We start from the raw sequence: 20,820 nt of genomic DNA, 5'->3' as shown, positions 1-20,820 counted from the left end.
TTAGACTGATCTGCAGTGTTGTTAGACTGATCTGCAGTGTTGTTAGACTGATCTGCAGTGTTGTTAGACTGATCTGGGATCTGATCTGCAGTGTTGTTAGACTGATCTGCAGTGTTGTTAGACTGATCTGCAGTGTTGTTAGACTGATCTGTAGTGTTGTTAGAGTGATCTGTAGTGTTGTTAGACTGATCTGCAGTGTTGTTAGACTGATCTGGGATCTGATCTGCAGTGTTGTTAGACTGATCTGCAGTGTTGTTAGACTGATCTGGGATCTGATCTGCAGTGTTGTTAGACTGATCTGGGATCTGATCTGCAGTGTTGTTAGACTGATCTGCAGTGTTGTTAGACTGATCTGTAGTGTTGTTAGACTGATCTGTAGTGTTGTTAGACTGATCTGTAGTGTTGTTAGACTGATCTGCAGTGTTGTTAGACTGATCTGCAGTGTTGTTAGACTGATCTGCAGTGTTGTTAGACTGATCTGGGATCTGATCTGCAGTGTTGTTAGACTGATCTGGGATCTGATCTGCAGTGTTGTTAGACTGATCTGCAGTGTTGTTAGACTGATCTGCAGTGTTGTTAGACTGATCTGTAGTGTTGTTAGACTGATCTGTAGTGTTGTTAGACTGATCTGCAGTGTTGTTAGACTGATCTGGGATCTGATCTGCAGTGTTGTTAGACTGATCTGCAGTGTTGTTAGACTGATCTGCAGTGTTGTTAGACTGATCTGTAGTGTTGTTAGACTGATCTGTAGTGTTGTTAGACTGATCTGGGATCTGATCTGCAACAGAGAGGCAAGCGGGTGGTAATACAGTATAGAGGTCATGGTATAGAGGTCATGGTATAGAGGTCATGGTATAGAGGTCACGGTATAGAGGTCATGGTATAGAGGTCATGGTATAGAGGTCACGGTATAGAGGTCACGGTATAGAGGTCATGGTATAGAGGTCATGGTATAGAGGTCATGGTATAGAGGTCACGGTATAGAGGTCACGGTATAGAGGTCATGGTATAGAGGTCATGGTATAGAGGTCACGGTATAGAGGTCATGGTCGTGTCTGACCCGTGCATAAGAACAGATAATGAAATCTACTGTACGTACATTACGTACGTAATTTAATTTTCAGGGTGCAACCATTTTGAAACTAATTTCAAATCTAATTGTTGCTACATGCTAAAAATAGGGAAGAGAAACTAACTGCGCTTCAATATATGTCAACAACGTTAAGTGCTGTGGTTTATTATGCCGAATAATAAGAGATGTAAAAAAAAAATGCATACAGAAGTATGAAGCTTGAAACCCCATAGATAGAGGCTTTTGGGAATTGTTGTTCTGAAAACCGCTCATCTAAAGCTACCGCTGTCCTCTACAGAATTATCCAAAATGGTCGCCTCTCGTGAAGTAAACAAGACCAAAACGAAAATCTATCTAATAACACTTTAACCTATTGGTAAACTAACGTATTGATGATAATATACATTATAAATGCTGCTGTGACACGGTTATGATGTTTATACTTGAATACGTTTGAAAAATAAAACGTTACTTTCGTCAAACAGTCTGGAGAGATCGATTTATGACGCGATGTCATTTGCGGTCCGCCGATGGACCGCACAGGTGGAAGAGGTTAAATAAAGCTTGATTGAAATGAACAGAAGTGTAACTCTCTCCAGGTCTCTCTCCAGGTCTCTCTCCAGGTCTCCAGGTCTCTCTCCAGGTCTCCAGGTCTCTCTCCAGGTCTCTCTCCAGGTCTCCAGGTCTCTCTCCAGGTCTCTCTCCAGGTCTCTCTCCAGGTCTCCAGGTCTCTCTCCAGGTCTCTCTCCAGGTCTCTCTCCAGGTCCAGCCATCAGCCAAGCAGCCTCCATGTCGCCGGATCATTGTCTTATCCTCTCTAATTCCACCGGGTGGTGCCCTATGCACTTTTCAAAACGATTTCACAAAGTTAACTCGCAGATCAACAAAACAATCCAATCAATCAACTCTTTTAAACGGCTCATCTGTGGGCGCTGGCGTCGCGCCGGGTCTTGGGCACCACCAGGATCTCGTCCCCGTCCCGGATGCTGTAGGAGTGGAGCGCGCGGCCGCTGTACTTCATCTCCTCCGGGCCGAAGGCGCAGCAGACCTCCTTGTCGATGTAGTAGAGCCTCATGCCGCTGGTGGGCAGCTGGACGACGGCTCTCAGCTGCTTCCTCAGCTCAGCCACCGTCTGGTCCAGCCTGATGCTCACCTGACACAGAGACACAGCCCTGTTAACATGAACCCTAACCCTACAGGAGGTCATGAACCCTAACCCTACAGGAGGTCATGAACCCTAACCCTACAGGAGGTCATGAACCCTAACCCTACAGGAGGTCATGAACCCTAACCCTACAGGAGGTGTTTGTATCTGGAGCTAGTATGAGGAACAGCATGGTTTGTAGCTAACTATCTGGAGCTAGTATGAGGAACAGCATGGATTGTAGCTAACTATCTGGAGCTAGTATGAGGAACAGCATGGACTGTAGCTAACTATCTGGAGCTAGTATGAGGAACAGCATGGACTGTAGCTAACGATCTGGAGCTAGTATGAGGAACAGCATGGACTGTAGCTAACTATCTGGAGCTAGTATGAGGAACAGCATGGACTGTAGCTAACTATCTGGAGCTAGTATGAGGAACAGCATGGTTTGTAGCTAACTATCTGGAGCTAGTGTGAGGAACAGCATGGACTGTAGCTAACTATCTGGAGCTAGTGTGAGGAACAGCATGGATTGTAGCTAACTATCTGGAGCTAGTGTGAGGAACAGCATGGTTTGTAGCTAACTATCTGGAGCTAGCATGAGGAACAGCATGAATTGTAGCTAACTATCTGGAGCTAGTATGAGGAACAGCATGGTTTGTAGCTAACTATCTGGAGCTAGTATGAGGAACAGCATGGATTGTAGCTAACTATCTGGAGCTAGTGTGAGGAACAGCATGGATTGTAGCTAACTACCCACTTTGACAACCTAGGATGGCTTAGAGTAGACGACAGAGTACAGCAACTTGCAATGGGCCTGGTCTACAAGATACACTACACGACCAAGGTACCCATGTACATGTCAAAATACTTCCCAAAGGTCAGTGAATACCACGATCACAACACCAGAGGGAGCTCCACAAATCATGTTAAACCCAGATTCGGCTCAAACAAAGGACTAAACACGTTTCGCAATTATGCCACATCAATGTGGAACGCCCTACCCACAGCTGTAAAGGAATGTGAATCACTACCCACTTTCAAAAACACTCTCAAAAAACACCTAAGGGAGACTGCAACTCGAAACTGGCCCCTGTAAATGTCCGAACACAACCCCCTCCAATGTACAGTAAATTACCAAGTATGGTCTTGTCAATATTCCAATGTACAGTTTTGTTTGTACAGTTGTACAGTGTCCCCCACCCACCCCTCCTACCCAACCCCCCCCCCCCCCACTCCTACCCCCCCACCCAACCACCTCCAATGTACAGTCACCCCCCACCCCCACCTACCCAATCCAATGTACAGTTTCTACGTCAAATGTATATACTCTTTTTTCTGGACTCTTTTTGTATCACAAACAGTACTGTATTTGCAAATCTGGTATGTCATAAATGTATAGATGTAGCAGTACTGTCTATCTGTATGTCATGTATGTCATATATGTTACGATGAATTGAAAATGGGGGACCCTGATGTAAACAAGACGAAAGTCTTTCTCTGGTATGCATCCCCTTAACAATTGTATGTATTGAGCTGTACTGTACTGTACCCATTCTGCAATCTGTTAATACAGTTTTCAATCAATCAAAAACCTGGAGCTAGTATGAGGAACAGCATGGATTGTAGCTAACTATCTGGAGATAGTATGAGGAACAGCATGGATTGTAGCTAACTATCTTCTGGAGCTAGTGTGAGGAACAGCATGGATTGTAGCTAACTATCTTCTGGAGCTAGTGTGAGGAACAGCATGGATTGTAGCTAACTATCTGGAGCTAGTGTGAGGAACAGCATGGATTGTAGCTAACTATCTGGAGCTAGTATGAGGAACAGCATGGATTGTAGCTAACTATCTGGAGCTAGTATGAGGAACAGCATGGTTTGTAGCTAACTATCTGGAGCTAGTATGAGGAACAGCATGGATTGTAGCTAACTATCTGGAGCTAGTATGAGGAACAGCATGGATTGTAGCTAACTATCTGGAGCTAGTATGAGGAACAGCATGGTTGGTGCTGACACTGCATGTAGGAAATAATGTTCAAACTTCTGAACTCACGTGTCCTTTAACCCTTTCACTGCCACACGACAGAAGGTTAGCCCTTTACTATCATCAGCGGAGCTAATGATGCTAATCATGGAGCATCGCCGTCGGTTGTGTGATAGTAAAGGGCTAACCTTCTGTATTGTCACAGTGAAAGGGTTAACCGGCTGTCGTGTGGCAGTGAAAGGGTTAAGAACACGCTCAGCCCCACCACACGCACCGTCGTCATGTGAAAGTAAAGACGTCTCACTGACCTGCTCCACCTTGTCCTCACAGTGCACCTCCACCTGGGCGTGGCAGCGGGGTCGGAGGTCAATCTCTGCCAGTGGCTCCAGCTTTCCGTACTTGGTCACCAGGCAGTGGTACCTGAGAAGAGTACACACACACACACACACACACACACACACACACACACACACACACACACACACACACACACACACACACACACACACACACACACACACACACACACACACACACACACACACACACACACACACACACACACACACACACACACACACACACACACACACACACACACACACACACACACACACACACACACACACACACACACACACACACACACACACACACACACACACCTGTAAACACACAGACCCACCTGTAAGGCAGCTGCTCCGCAGGGCAGTCTACGTGACGGACATGTAAACACACAGACCCACCTGTAAGGCATCTGCTCCGCAGGGCAGTCTACGTGACGGACATGTAAACACACAGACCCACCTGTAAGGCAGCTGCTCCGCAGGGCAGTCTACGTGACGGACATGTAAACACACAGACCAACCTGTAAGGCAGCTGCTCCGCAGGGCAGTCTACGTGACGGACATGTAAACACACAGACCCACCTGTAAGGCAGCTGCTCCGCAGGGCAGTCTACGTGACGGACATGTAAACACACAGACCCACCTGTAAGGCAGCTGCTCCGCAGGGCAGTCTACGTGACGGACATGTAAACACACAGACCAACCTGTAAGGCAGCTGCTCCGCAGGGCAGTCTACGTGACGGACATGTAAACACACAGACCCACCTGTAAGGCAGCTCCTCCGCAGGGCAGTCTACGTGACGGACATGTAAACACACAGACCCACCTGTACGGCAGCTGCTCCGCAGGGCAGTCTACGTGACGGACATGTAAACACACAGACCCACCTGTACGGCAGCTGCTCCGCAGGGCAGTCTACGTGACGGACATGTAAACACACAGACCCACCTGTACGGCAGCTCCTCCGCAGGGCAGTCTACGTGATAGCGGATGAAGAACCTCTCGGCGTCCTCTCTCTCTCCCGCTGACACCACACTGCCGTTGAGGGATGATACTGAGGGCAGTCTGTGGGGAGAGAGAGAGAGAGAGTGACAACAGTCTGTGGGGAGAGAGAGAGAGAGACAACAGTCTGTGGGGAGAGAGAGAGAAACAACAGTCTGTGGGGAGAGAGACAACAGTCTGTGGGGAGAGAGAGAGAGAGACAACAGTCTGTAGGGGAGAGAGAGAGAAAGACAACAGTCTGTGGGGAGAGAGAGAGAGAGACAACAGTCTGTGGGGGAGAGAGAGAGAGAACAGTCTGTAGGGGAGAGAGAGAGAGAGAGACAACAGTCTGTAGGGGAGAGAGAGAGAAAGACAACAGTCTGTGGGGAGAGAGAGAGAGAGAGAGAGAGAGAGAGAGAGAGAGAGAGAGAGAGAGAGAGAGAGAGAGAGACAACAGTCTGTAGGGGAGAGAGAGAGAGACAACAGTCTGTGGGGAGAGAGAGAGAACAGTCTGTAGGGGAGAGAGAGAGAGAGAGAACAGTCTGTAGGGGAGAGAGAGAGAGAGAACAGTCTGCAGTAAGGGAGACTCACTGTGCTAGCATCAGGCTGCTCTGTGTTGGTGTAGGTCTGCAGTAAGAGAGAGAGACTCACTGTGCTAGCATCAGGCTGCGGCGCTCTGTGTTGGTGTAGGTCTGCAGTAAGGGAATACCCTTTAGTCGCACATCCGACAACTTGGGGAAGAAGTTCAGCTTCTCTATGTCCTCCCATTGGTTCAGACCTGGTGCATACAAAGATGAAACATGAGAGAGAGTGAGAGAGAGAGAGAGAGAGAGAGAGAGAGAGAGAGAAAGAGAAAGAGAGAGAGAGAGAGAGAGAGAGAGAGAGAGAGAGAGAGATTATAAATGTATTACAAGGGGGTGTAAAGGTAGTTGTAGTTTTTCTGAGGTTTCCCTCATTTACAGTCACGTACTCTACGTGCATACAGAGTTAAGCAGAACATACAGAGTTAAGCAGAACATACAGAGTTAAGCAGAACATACAGAGTTAAGCAGAACATACAGAGTTAAGCAGAACATACAGAGTTAAGCAGAACATACAGAGTTAACAGAACATACAGAGTTAAGCAGAACATACAGAGTTAAGCAGAACATACAGAGTTAAGCAGAACATACAGAGTTAACAGAACATACAGAGTTAAGCAGAACATACAGAGTTAAGCAAAACATACAGAGTTAAGCAAAACATACAGAGTTAAGCAGAACATACAGAGTTAAGCAAAACATACAGAGTTAAGCAAAGCATACAGAGTTAAGCAAAAGAAAAGGCATATAAAATCACACAGCATATACAATCATTACAATTATACAAGTAAGGATAGAAATCGATTAAAACACGTACAACTTGATTGAAAAAAGGTTGGAGATCAAGGTGTTAAACTCTGCAACAGAGGGGAGAGTCTCAGGCGTGTTCATGAGCTAGAGGGGCATCATAGGAAAATACAGATTCACGCTGTTCCGAGCAAACTAGACCTTAAGGACCAGAGTCACTAGAACGGGTTCCATGGGTACCAACATTCCATTCCAATAATGATGTGGTATAAGGAGGTAGTTTACCAATAAGGGCCTTAAAAATGAACAAATACCAGTGTTTATTGTGCCTCTCCGTCAGCGAGGACCAACCAACCTTCTCATGAAGGACACAGTGATGAGTGTCGTATCCATCATTAGTGATGAATCTGAGGGCAGAGTGACGGACAGAGTCCAGGGATTTAAGGGTTGAGGCCGCAGCCTATACATTACATCACCATAGTCCAGGTGGTACCCATGTACTTGTCGAAATACTTCCCAAAGGTCAGTGAATACCACGATCACAACACCAGAGGGAGCTCCACAAATCATGTTCAACCCTGATTCGGCTCAAACAAGGGACTAAACACGTTTTGCAATTATGCCACATCAATGTGGAACGCCCTACCCACAGCTGTAAAGGAATGTGAATCACTACCCACTTTCAAAAACACTCTCAAAGAACACCTACGGGAGACTGCAATTCGAAACTGGCCCATGTAAATGTCCTAACACAACCCCCCCCCCAATGTACAGTAAATTACCAAGTATGGTTGTCAATATTCCAATGTACAGTTTTGCTTGTACAGTTGTACAGTGTTCCCCCCCCACCCCTCCTATTTTTCTGTTACAACTTGGAGGCAAGGTTGTCCTCATGAAATTTAAATTAAGATTTCTCATGGAGCCACACACCAAGATATATATTCAGTGACTCTCTCAATGCTAGAACCACTTACAGTAGATATGTGTAAACCATCATATTCAATGTTTCTGGCTCAAGAAAACAGCATGAATGTAGTTTTGCTACAGTAGCATTAAGAACCAATTTAAGTTTAATAAGAGCTTCCTGTAGGGTAATAAAGGAAAGTTGTAAGTTCTCAATGGCCAATTGTACAGAGTAGTGTTGTCAAAAATATTGAAAAATCTATACATATCGATTCTGAATATTTAAAACGGTTTCAGAGTCAGCAATACAGTATCATATGCATACAGATGGGTTTGACAACCATTCAGCGAAGACACAATATCATTAATATAAATAGTGAAGAGGACAGGACCTAGAATTGAACCCTGTGGCACACCTTTCGTTATTGATACAGATTTTGATTGGGCATAACCGGACTTTACAAACTGACGTCTCCGTGCTAGATAATCTTGGAACCAATCACATGCATTTCTATCCAAACCAATAGTAGCTAATTGTTTTAAGAGTAAATGGTGATCGACTGTATCAAAAGCTTTTGACAGATCAATAAAGAGGGCAGCACAGTGTTTCTTATGTCATTAGTGACTAAAGAGATGGCTGATAATGTGCTATGATTGGCTCTGAACCCGGATTGGTGTGGGTTTCGTACAGAGTGATTTGAGAGAAAGGACTTAAGTTGATTATTCACTGATGTCTACATTAAAATATAAAGACATTTTATTTATGATTTGCTCACTGCTGACTTTAATTATAGTCCCTCTGCGTTATCTTAGCACATGGTTCCGACAGAAATTGCTAAATGAAATTCAAGGGCTTTCAAGTACTTTCCCAAGCACTATTTTTCATTTTAAAAGGGCATTTTAAACAGTTTTGTGTGGGTATAGTTGAGTGAGGGAGGATCTCGTGAACTCGAGACTGATGAGTCAATATGGTAATTAGAGACACAGACCCATTGATACTAACCTGTATTACTATAAAACCATGACAGGTGGCAGTATCGCCTACCTTTTTAACTGGGCTAGTTTACTGTGGGGGGGGGGGGGGGGTTTGCTCACTCACCGCTGGGCACAGTAGTAGCCACTAGCCTGTGAACTGCCTATGCAATGTCGAGCAAAATATTGTCCCCGAATTTCCCCAAGGGGATCAATAAAGGATTATTTTATCTTATTAGAGATTATTATGAAGAGGACAAAACGATCACACTTGATATGTGATAAGGTGCGTTTTCACCGGACTACATTGGACTCAGCACTTCTGGTAAATCATAAAAATAGTATAGTCAAACCGGCCGAGCATGTTTCATTATCTGTCGCCGACAACAGAGTTGAGAGCACCCCAGACTAGAGCCAACTATAACGTTTGGCAATGGTGATCGCCTAGAGCGAACTATTGGGGATTATTATGAAGAGGACAAACGGTGACGATCCATCCATAACATAACCATAACCATAACCATAACATAAGGTGCGTCTTCACCAGACTATGTTGGATTCTAGTATTTTCAAACAGGCTGTTTGGAGTTAACGTTAACGTTATCTGCTGGGCGCTGCCAGGGCCAACTAACGTTATTTATTGTTCCTGTTGTGACTCAGACACTTCGGAGCAAGAGTGGACGGGGTTCTGGTGGACCTGCTGACAAAGGTAACGTCTATTTTACCGAACCCCATCATAAAACATGCCTTTGTAATGACCCCCCCCCCCCCCCATGGTGGCTTTGTGAATAGAACCATTCTATGTATGGTCATGTTCACCTTTGACCTGGACATAATAGAGGTGTCAGGCGAGCAACCCGCACGAAATGCGCATGCTGCACAGAAAACACGCAATATCTCGCGTTCGAGGAAACGAGACTGGATTATTTTGAAACGGTTTTGTTCCCTGTTGGAGTATAAATATTGCCTTTCAAATGACCCATGCTATTGTCTCCATAGCTATAATATAGAATATACGATGGGTCTGCAAACATCGTGAAAATGGTCAAAAACGCTGGTTCAGCTGTGTCTCTCAGATAGCAGCTGTTACAAAGGGAGGCATTGAAAACAATTAGGGATGCTCGATATTGGCTTTTTTACCAATACCGATATACCGATATTGTCCAACTCTTAATTTCCGATACCGATATCAACCAATATCACATTTTAATGCCGATATCGGCCGATAATATCGGACATAATTTCTATAGAAATATATATATATTTTTTTTTGAAAACCGATACCGATATTTTCCGATATCACATTTTAATGCCGATATCGTCCGATAATATCGGACATCCCTAAAAGCAATATGAACAGTCAGCAGATGCAGCCCTTTCTAGATCCAACAGGAAACCAACAGCTACTGGTGCAACCTAATGATGCACAAGATAAAAGAGCTTAGCTTGGAGATCTATTAAAATATTCTACAAACAAACCTGCTCATTCAGCATTTTACATTTTATCATTCATTGTCAGAGATATATATACTGATATATACAGATATAAGGTAAATATCATCCGCACACTCACATACACAAACAAGCAGTGAGCTCAGCTCCAGGGGTCAGGGGTCAGGGGTACCTGCGTTGTGCAGAGTCAGGGGTCAGGGGTCAGGGGTACCTGCGTTGTGCAGGGTGAGGGTCAGGGGTCAGGGGTACCTGCGTTGTGCAGGGTGAGGGTCAGGGGTCAGGGGTACCTGCGTTGTGCAGGGTCAGGGGTACCTGCGTTGTGCAGGGGTCAGGGGTCAGGGGTACCTGCGTTGTGCAGGGTGAGGGTCAGGGGTCAGGGGTACCTGCGTTGTGCAGGGTGAGGGTCAGGGGTCAGGGGTACCTGCGTTGTGCAGGGTCAGGGGTCAGGGGTACCTGCGTTGTGCAGGGTCAGGGGTCAGGGTCAGGGGTACCTGCGTTGTGCAGGGTCAGGGGTCAGGGGTACCTGCGTTGTGCAGGGTCAGGGGTCAGGGTCAGGGGTACCTGCGTTGTGCAGGGTCAGGGGTCAGGGTCAGGGGTCAGGGGTACCTGCGTTGTGCAGGGTCAGGGGTCAGGGGTCAGGGGTACCTGTGTGGTGCAGGTTGAGGCAGCGCAGGTTGGGGAACAGGCTCCGCAGGGCCTCTGCAGGGTCCTGGATGGGTTAGGGTTAGGGGTCAGGGTCAGGGGTCAGGGGTACCTGTGTGGTGCAGGTTGAGGCAGCGCAGGTTGGGGAACAGGCTCCGCAGGGCCTCTGCAGGGTCCTGGATGGGTTAGGGTTAGGGGTCAGGGGTCAGGGGTACCTGTGTGGTGCAGGTTGAGGCAGCGCAGGTTGGGGAACAGGCTCCGCAGGGTCTCTGCAGGGTCCTGGATGGAGGCCAGGTTGTTGTTGGCCAGGACCAGGGTGTCCAGCCCGGGGAACAGGGGGCCGATCCTGCGCACCTCGCTCCAGTCCTGCAGGCGGTTGTCTGTGATGTGCAGCAGGCGCAGCGAGGGGCAGGGCGGGCAGCAGGCGGGCACAGTGGTGTACTGGTTAAGGCACAGGAACAGCTCCTCCAGCCTGGGGGGGGCGAGAGGGGGGGGGGGGGGAACAAACTGTGTGTGGAGAGAACAGGCGGTACCAGGACCGTGCTGCTCCTGGAGCAGGGGCCCAAAGAATAATAATAATAATAATAAAAATACAAACATTTACTTTTTTTTATTTTAGAGATCGATGTCATACTGTGACACTGAAATGAAAACATATTTCATCAACTAAGATATTTAGTCAACAAAAGGCTTACCTGTATCAAGTCAAGTCAAGAGTTTTATTTGTCACGGCATACAAGTATACAATGGAATGCGGGTGGTCTTGCCCGCAACGATGTGCAATACAGTAGTAACAACATATAATGGAATCCAATAAAACAACATTGTGCAATAAACAGTAACATAGTAGGCATATCGGTATTTGTACATGAGTTATTTACAGAGCATGGAGGACATGCAATACACTGTTAGCTACGGATGAGGCACTGGGTCTTTCTGTACATGCTATTTTATACAATCTCAGGTTATACTATACTATTTTTAAAGTGACCTTTCCTTAGTGGCCATAAGTGTGGGCGTGTGCAGCATGAGTATGCCTGATATGTGGTGCGAAATTAGCGAACAACGGAAAATTTACTTTTTATTTTATAGATTTTCCACAAATAAGGGAAGGACTCTAATAGAGCTGCATAGTTCAGGGTTTTATTTCAAAGTAGGTCTACAGATGCCAGTGTTTTTTCACCTTTTCTGTGTTTTATTTCAAAGTAGGTCTACACATGGTAGTCTTTTTTCAAAGTGGACTACTTTTTATTTTATAAATGTTCCACAAATAAGGGAAGGACTCAAATATACCTGAATAGAGAGTTTGAGGTTTTCCTTTGTTATAACAGGTAAAAACAGCAATAAAAAGTCAAAAATTTTCTTTTTGTTGCTTTATAACCCCATTAATGCAACAACCTGTGTGCTATAAGTATAAAGTATAATAAATCGCAAATTACTTTGGGTATGCAACCGTCAGGCATTTTATGATAAATGTGGGGTAAGCTTGTGGATATATAAAACGTTATACACTGTGTTATCTTCATTTTAAGGGTAAATAGGTTGTGCGGCTCCCTGAGCATTTTATTTTGTGGGACGGGGGAAAAGTGGCTCTTTTGATAGTAAAGATCGCCGACCCCTGACCCCTGACCTGGAGCGACAGAAGGAACAGAATAAGAGCAACAAGTGATGTCTCCTACTCAGGCATCTCCCTGGTGAGCGCGAGCACGGTGGTCCAGGACACCCGTGTGTTGTTGAGGATGAGGCGTCGCACCCGGCACAGGGCCTGGGCACAGGGCGTCTCCAGGGGCACGTCGGCCAGGGGGTTGGAGCTCAGGTTGAGGACGTCCAGGTTGGGGATGTTGGACACGATCTTACTGATCTGAGAGCAGCCGAACACATGGGGCCAAACACAGAGACATGAGAGCGTCAGCAAACTAATAGTCATTGAATTACTATTATACACTACTATATACACCACTGATATGTAGCTGTGTCGCCCCCCAGGGGTCAGGGTTAGGGTTACAGCCCCACCTCGTGCCAGTCCCCCAGCAGGTTGTGCGACAGGTCCAGCTCCACCACGTGGGCGCAGAAGGCTGCGATCTCTGCCTGGTCTCCTGCTCTGCTGATCCCACAGGCGTTCAGCACCAGCAGGCTGGGGAGGTTCAGGCGGTCTGGGGGGGAGAGATGGAACTAATATATATATATATATATATATATATTCTATATACATTTACATTTACATTTAGTCATTTAGCTGACGCTTTTATCCAAAGCGACTTACAAGTTCTGTACGACAAGTCATGAGGAAGGAACAACTCTATCAGCTGAGTGACAATGTTCATCAAAGTGTTGAGTGCTACAGTGTGGGTTAGTATATTAGGACAAGTGCATGACAGTAAGGTTAGTTTATTTAAATTTTTATTGGACGTGTTTCGGCTGTCCTAACTGTGGTGGGTAGTTCATTCCACCATTGTGGGGCAAGGACTGAGAATAGGCGGCTTCTCTTTGATGACCCTCCCGGAGCTCGGATAGGAGTAGGTCTGAGGCGGCCAGAAGATGCAGAGCGTAGGGGTCTTGAGGGTGTGTAGTTAGAAGATGCAGAGCATAGGGGTCTTGAGGGTGTGTAGTTAGAAGATGCAGAGCGTAGGGGTCTTGAGGGTGTGTAGTTAGAAGATGCAGAGCGTAGGGGTCTTGATGGTGTGTAGTTAGAGACCATTGACCAGAGGTAGGCGGGAGCGGTTCCCTTTGCCAGGTCGAGGGCCTTGAAGCGGATACGTGCAGCAATGGGGAGCCAACTATACCTACTTATACACCTGCACACCTACATATATTCCATATAACTCTGCATGATAGAAAGTACAATAATGTCCACATCTGTCTGTACATACCTGCATATAACCCTTGTTACATATCTATAGATACTATATCTATATCATTCTGTACATATCCCTTACCTACTGTTACGCTGCTGGCCAGTATGACTTACTACCATAGTGTCTTTATACTTGTAGCACTGTACAGGTATTAACAGTGTTACAAAGTAACGCGTTACAGTAATGCTGTTACTTTTGGCAGTAACTAGTACTCTAACGTATTACTTTTTAAATTCAGTAACTCCGTTACCATTACTAATGGTCCGTCACTGCGTACGGCATGTAGTATGTATGTCTTGTAAGTGATGTTCTATGTTGGAACAATGCTGTAATGCAGTCTGGCTGGGTGGTCATTAAATAATCTAATCTAATCTAGTTAGGACTATTACTAATACTATACTAAGGCCAAAGTGGTTAGTAGAGTTTATTCACACATTTTCACTTTGTTGAACACGCCCCTTTCCAAGATGGCTGCACGTTTGTGAGTTGTGAGTTTGTCTCTGTTTTTACCTCGTCTAATGTCGGCTAAACTGGATTAAATTCCCATTTTTCTTGGAAGCAACAGTAGTCTACATGCTACATGAAAATCAACCTTTGAGCTGGACTACGTGCTTACTCCTAAACTCCTGCTTGCTGCTACAATAGCTGAGTCACTGTCAACTGAGCTGTGAGTTTGTCTGATTGATAATCAATCAATCAGTCTCTGTTTTTACCTCGACTAATGTCGGCTGAACTGGATTAAATTCCCAATCATTTTGTCTGGAAGCAACAGTAGTCTACATGCTACATGAAAATCAATCTTTGAGCTGAACTACGTGCTTACTGCTAAACTCCTGCTTGCTGCTACAATAGCTGAGTCACTGTCAACTGCGTCTGACTAAACACCACCAAGCATCACCACCAACTGTGCTGCTCTTCACTCCTCTCCTATAATCGGTCTGCTCATCTCACACTGCTTGCTGTTCCCGGGCCTGGCTCCGGGTCTAGTCAACGACCCCTTACCCCTCTGCGATCCTCTCATACCTCCCCCTGGTCTCGTCCAACTGCTACCCCTCGAATCCCCTACCCTCTCGTACACATTTGTGTTCAAAGCCGTTCTGTTGTGCATCGAACTTTTGCTGAAATCATGCGTGTTGCGTTCGCTGTACTAACTCTGTTCTATTTGCTAACACAAATGGAACAGCAAGGAAATGGACTTGGTGAACTTTTCTCGTCCCGTTTATCACTCCAGCACACAAAATCCACTTGGACCTTTCTATCTAGGTTCAGGTGTAGTAGACCTACTAGAATTGTGACTTTATCCCCAGATCAATTGTCTGTTACCATGATATGTCACTATGCACTAAAAAACTATTTCACTATGTCAACGGACTCTCTTTTCTACTCCATTCTAAGCTCTGATGTAAATTCAAAGTGTAACTCCCCTAAAATGGCTAAATTAAGATGCATGGTTGTGTTACTGCTGATGATCTCTGGTAATGTTCAACCAAATCCTGGTCCTGATCTTCATTGTATTCAGACTCCTTCTGACTTCAATGCAAGATCTGGACTTGGCATCATTCATGTAAATGTTAGAAGTCTCTTGCCGAAAATTGATTTTGTTCGAATCTGGGCGCAGACAACGGGAGCTGATATCATTATAATTTCTGAGACTTGGTTAAACAAATCTATTTGCGATAACGACATTTCCATTGATGGCTATAATTTAAGTCGTACTGATCGTCCTAAACGTGGTGGTGGCATAGCTGTCTATGTTAAATCCAAATACCACACCAAAGTGTTAGTAACGAAATCTATACCTAAGCAGTTCGAAATAATCGCCTTACAAATTGAATTATCAAAGGGTTGCAATGTCACGGTTGTCGGCTGTTACAGACCTAATTCTGCTGTAAAGGAAACGTTAGCCGCAATATCTGACATTATTTCCCAATTAACGGACAATGAAATAGTCATTGTTGGTGATTTCAATTGGGACTGGTTATCTCCGGCGTCAGATGAATTTAAAGCATATTGCAATTCAATGAATTTTACGCAATTAATACTCTCCCCAACTCGCCCAAATCTGAAATGTCCTGAAAAATCTACACTTATTGACTTGTTCTTAACAAATAATCCTCATAAGTATACGTCGATAGGCATGTTTCCTAATGACGTGAGTGACCATTGTGTTATTGCGGGTGTTAGGGATACAAAGATATCGAAGTCAAAACCTCGCTACATTATTAAACGTGATACAAAGCACTTTTTTGAACAGGGATTTTGGCAGGATATGTACCTAAATGATTGGAGCAGGGTCTCTTTAATACCTGACGTTGAATTAGCATGGAATCTCTTCCTGGATATGTTTTTGCCAATTGTAGACAGACACGCCCCCTTTAGGAAGTATAGAGTTAGGGGCAGGGATAACCCCTGGTTTTCTAAAGATTTATCCAACCTCATACGAGAAAGGAATCTCATCTGGGCCAAGGCAAGGAAGGCAAACTCTGAAGCTCTCTGGACCACTTTTAGATGTTTAAGAAATAAATGTACTTCCTTAGTAAAGAAGGCCAAATCAAGTTTTTATCTCACTCTCACAACAGAAAACCTAAATAACCCACAGAAATTTTGGCAGACAATCAAATCCTTATCCCCAAATAGCACAGCTGGTCTTCCACCCTGTATTGTATCTGGTCTATCTACTGTGTATGAGAAAACTGAGATGCTCAACTGCTTTAACAAACACTTTGTCTCGTCTGGGTTTCTCTTTGATCAAGTAACAAACAATACCACAACACAGGTCCCACTTGAAACTGAGCCCCCATCACATAATACATTTGATTTTCAGCCCTTCTCTATTGGTGAAGTGCATAAAGCCCTTAAGAATTTGAATCCTAAAAAACGAGCTGGGCCAGACAAACTGGATCCCTATTATTTAAAGCTTTCTGCTGATTTTATTGCAGAACCTCTAACTTATATTTTTAACTTAACCTTGACTTGTAATGAAATACCCAAGATTTGGAAAAAGGCTCATGTTCTACCCCTGTTAAAAGGTGGTGAGCCTTCAAACCCCAACAACTACAGGCCAATTTCTAATTTGTCAGCTTTAGCCAAGATACTGGAAACTCTGGTAAGTAATCAGCTGAAGGAGTTCTTATATAACAATGCTATTTTATCTTGTGATCAATCTGGTTTTAGGAAATATCACAGTACCGTTACAGCAGCTACAAAGGTAGTAAACGACATAATTGGGGCTTTAGATAGGAAACAACATTGTGCTTCCCTTTTTATTGATTTTTCAAAGGCATTTGATACAGTGGACCATAATATAATGAAGCTTATACAACGGCATGCAAATTTCTCGATTCTGATTGGCCATTTACACGTCTTTATTGGCAACAATCCACGGTCCTGGGCTCAGGACCCGCCCACAACCGAATCACATATCACTCCCCGGCTCACTCCGGGAGAAAACAAGATCGCGGACAACAAATGGTTATGTTGAAAGCACCATAACGACTAAATATGAAGCGATTCTGTCAAGGGGAATGTGTTAGTCCTTTAAACAATGTTGGATGATGTAATTGATGGGTCTTGAGTCAATCTAGAACAAAAGAAAAATCGCGGATTGATTGATTGATTAATTGATTGATTTAAATTTCTTCCTTCCTACTTTCTACTGACTGCAGCGTTCTCTCTCACACTGTCCGACGCTGGCGTACCCACAAACACACACACACACATACACACACACACACACACATACACACACACGCACGCACACACACACACACACTGTGACACACACACACACACACACACACGCACACACACACACACACACACACTCCTGTCTGCAACAGCGGGGGAGTCAGACTGAGAGAGAAGCAGCGCTGTTTTAAGTGAGCATGGTCTATTGAATTGATTGATTGGTTGATTGCTAATTTTATTACTGTACCCCTGGTTTCCAACTGGTTAAGTTTAGGCTAAAAGAAATAAATAAAAAAATAGGGCGAAGAAAAAGTTCTTTTCCTATAGGGCAAAGAAAACGTTTTAATTTGTTTTACCTACTTTATATAGAAGCATCTAAGAATGAAGTTCTATGGAAAGTAGGTCTGCATTCCCTTAACAATTGTGTGTATTGAGCCGTACTGTATTGTACCCATTCTGCATCTGGTAATAAAATTTTCAATAAATCATTCCAATAATACACAGTTGGATGTGTTAGTTGGTTGGATGCACTTCAAGCTGCTTCCACATGAGGCAACTTCTCTCAATCATTCCAATAATACACAGTTGGATGTGTTAGTTTGGTTGGATGCACTTCAAGCTGCTTCCACATGGAGGCAACTTGTCTTTTTTGTAGTTGTGGGAACAACTTTTTCTGGCGGATGGTTTTTTCAATAAATCTTCGATTAATGTGTGTTTATTGTATAGAAATAAGGTTGGATGAATCTGGCAGTTGTATAAAAGCTTTACACCACTTGTAGTCGTGATTTGTGACCAATAAACCATGCCTAGGGGGGTCTAACGACCACCCCTAGGCATGGTTTATTGGTCACAAACCACTCCTGCGCGTGATGTAATGCTTAAATAGGCTAATTAATGTAGGACTGTCTGACTCTGCTGTTGGCTGGTTCTGTAATTATCTTGCTGACAGGACTCAATGTGTTCAGGCTGATGGTTTTTATTCTGATGTTTTATCTGTCCACAAGGGGGTGCCACAAGGTTCTGTTCTAGGACCATTGTTATTTACAATCTATATCAATAATCTAGGCAAAAATGTTCCAAATGCAAACTTTCATTTTTATGCTGATGACACTGTCATTTACTGTTGTGCTAATACATTTACATTTACATTTAGTCATTTAGCTGACGCTTTTATCCAAAGCGACTTACAAGTTCTGTACGACAAGCCATCAGGAAGGGCACAACTCTATCAGCTGAGTAACAATGTTCATCAAAGTGTTGAGTGCTACAGTGTAGGTTAGTTTATTAGGAAAAGTGCATGACAGTAAGGTTAGTCTTTTTTTTTTTTTTTTTTTTTTTTTAATTCAGATAATGGTTGAATACGTTGACAAAAGCTCTGGAAAGTTTGCAAAATACGTTTAAAGAAATAGAATCCCAACTTCAGCAACTAAAGCTTGTTTTAAATCCGGAAAAAACAAAAATTATGATTTTTACTAAATCCAAAACAAAAATGCCTTGTCTTGCCTCTATACACACATCGCAAGGCATTCCTATTCAGATTGTGTCGACTTTTAAATACCTTGGCTTTTTACTTGATGACAGCTTGTCTTTTAAACCACACGTTGAAAGCCTGGTCAAGAGGCTAAAAGTGAGGTTGGGTTTCTTTTTCAGAAACAAATCGTGCTTTTCTTTTAATGCAAAGAAGCAACTAGTTGCTGCCACTTTTTTACCAGTATTAGATTATGGTGATGTTTTATACATGAATGCCTGTTCCACCTCACTACACATGTTGGACACTGCTTACCATGGTGTATTAAGATTTATTTCTGGATATAGATCACTTACCCATCATTGCACTCTGTATGCTAAAGTTAACTGGCCGTCCTTGACTGCCCGTAGACTGCTTCATTGGTACACCTTCATTTATAAAGCAATTATTGGTCAGCTCCCTTTTTACCTCGGTTCATACCTCACCATCACATCAAACCCATTTTACAGCTTACGATCCCAGGACTATTTATATGCCTCAGTACCCAGAACCCGCACAGAGTTTGGGAAAAGGGCCTTCATGTTCTCTGCTCACTCTGCCTGGAATGGACTTCAAAAAACTTTGAAACTGCAGGCCCTCACTACCATATCTGATTTTAAAGTTCAAATTAAGGGCATTTTAAAGAATGAGATGGGAGAATGTCGCTGCTTCACTGCATAATGTGCTGTTATATTTTATGTTTTTAACCTGACCTTCTCTCCCCAGCAACCTCCTGCAGGGCCTCACCTTCCCTCCTCTTTCTACCTTTTTACCCTCCAATCCCCCCCAATCCCATTCAATCTGATTTGCTGCAGCTCAGATGTATCCCCTTGTTGCCCCACTTTGCCTTTTATGTCTTTGTCTGTGTTTTGTGTATTTTTGTATGTTTGTTTTTTGTTTTTGCTGCCATTTTGGCCAGGTCTTGCTCGAAAAAGAGATCTTTGATCTCAAGTGACTACCTGGTAAAATAAAGGTAAAATTAAAAAAAAATATTACTGTTGCACTTTACTGTTATATTGTCACTCTGGTTGGATGCCAAACGTATTTCCGTTGTGCTGTAATTGTGCTGCATGATTGATGACAATACATGTGAATCTAATCAAATCTAATGAAGGAAAAGAGAAACTTTGCGAGTCAGTCTATTATTATTTAGGATTATTAGTTCACCTTTCATGGGCCCGGCAGTGGGGGGGACCACCACCACCACCCCGATGCCCGGTTAGGGTTAGGGTTAGGGTTAGGGTTAGGGTTAGTTCACCTTTCATGGGGGAGCCCTGCGGCCCGGCAGTGGGGGGCACCACCACCACCACTCACCTTTCATGGGGGAGCCCTGCGGCCCGGCAGGGGGGGGGACCACCACCACCACTCACCTTTCATGGGGGAGCCCTGCGGCCCGGCAGGGGGGGGCACCACCACCACCACTCACCTTTCATGGGGGAGCCCTGCGGCCCGGCAGGGGGGGGCACCACCACCACCACCACCCCGATGCCCGGCCCGCGGCGGCAGGGGAAGTTCTCCGGGCTGTACTTCTCACTGATCACCTGCATGAAGGTACGGCCCTCCTCTGGCCCAGGGGGCGCCGCTGCTCCGGCCCACATCCTGAGGTCAGAGGTCAGAGGTTAGTCACCTAGCAACCCCCTGGCCCCACAACGACAGTCAGAGGTTAGTCACCTAGCAACCCCCTGGCCCCACAACGACAGTCAGAGGTTAGTCACCTAGCAACCCCCTGGCCCCACAACGACAGGTTAGTCACCTAGCAACCCCCTGGCCCCACAACGACAGGTTAGTCACCTAGCAACCCCCTGGCCCCACAACGACAGGTTAGTCACCTAGCAACCCCCTGGCCCCACAACGACAGTCAAGAATCAAGAGCTTTATTTGTCACATACATACCAGGGCATACAGTGAAATGCGGGTGGGCATGCCCGCATTGATTGTGCAAA

At 44.8% G+C, this 20,820-nt stretch overlaps 1 protein-coding gene across 1 annotated transcript; it reads right to left on the bottom strand.

Moving 5' to 3' along the window:
• Positions 1 to 1,991: 1,991 nt before the first annotated feature.
• Positions 1,992 to 20,475, bottom strand: tbcela (tubulin folding cofactor E-like a; the record flags this gene model as incomplete). The annotated part of the gene is made up of 8 exons (XM_084312168.1): positions 1,992 to 2,225; positions 4,512 to 4,623; positions 5,499 to 5,615; positions 6,183 to 6,309; positions 11,044 to 11,300; positions 12,508 to 12,689; positions 12,842 to 12,981; positions 20,304 to 20,475. The coding sequence occupies 8 exons, from the start codon at positions 20,473 to 20,475 to the stop codon at positions 1,992 to 1,994; spliced, it is 1,341 nt and encodes a 446-aa protein (XP_084168294.1).
• Positions 20,476 to 20,820: the final 345 nt, after the last annotated feature.

This window comes from Notolepis coatsorum (assembly GCF_963971535.1).
Source record: "Notolepis coatsorum genome assembly, chromosome: 1".
Classification (NCBI taxonomy): domain Eukaryota; kingdom Metazoa; phylum Chordata; class Actinopteri; order Aulopiformes; family Paralepididae; genus Notolepis; species Notolepis coatsorum.
Note: the sequence above shows the minus strand (reverse complement) of the source record. Positions and strands in the feature narration are given on the sequence as shown.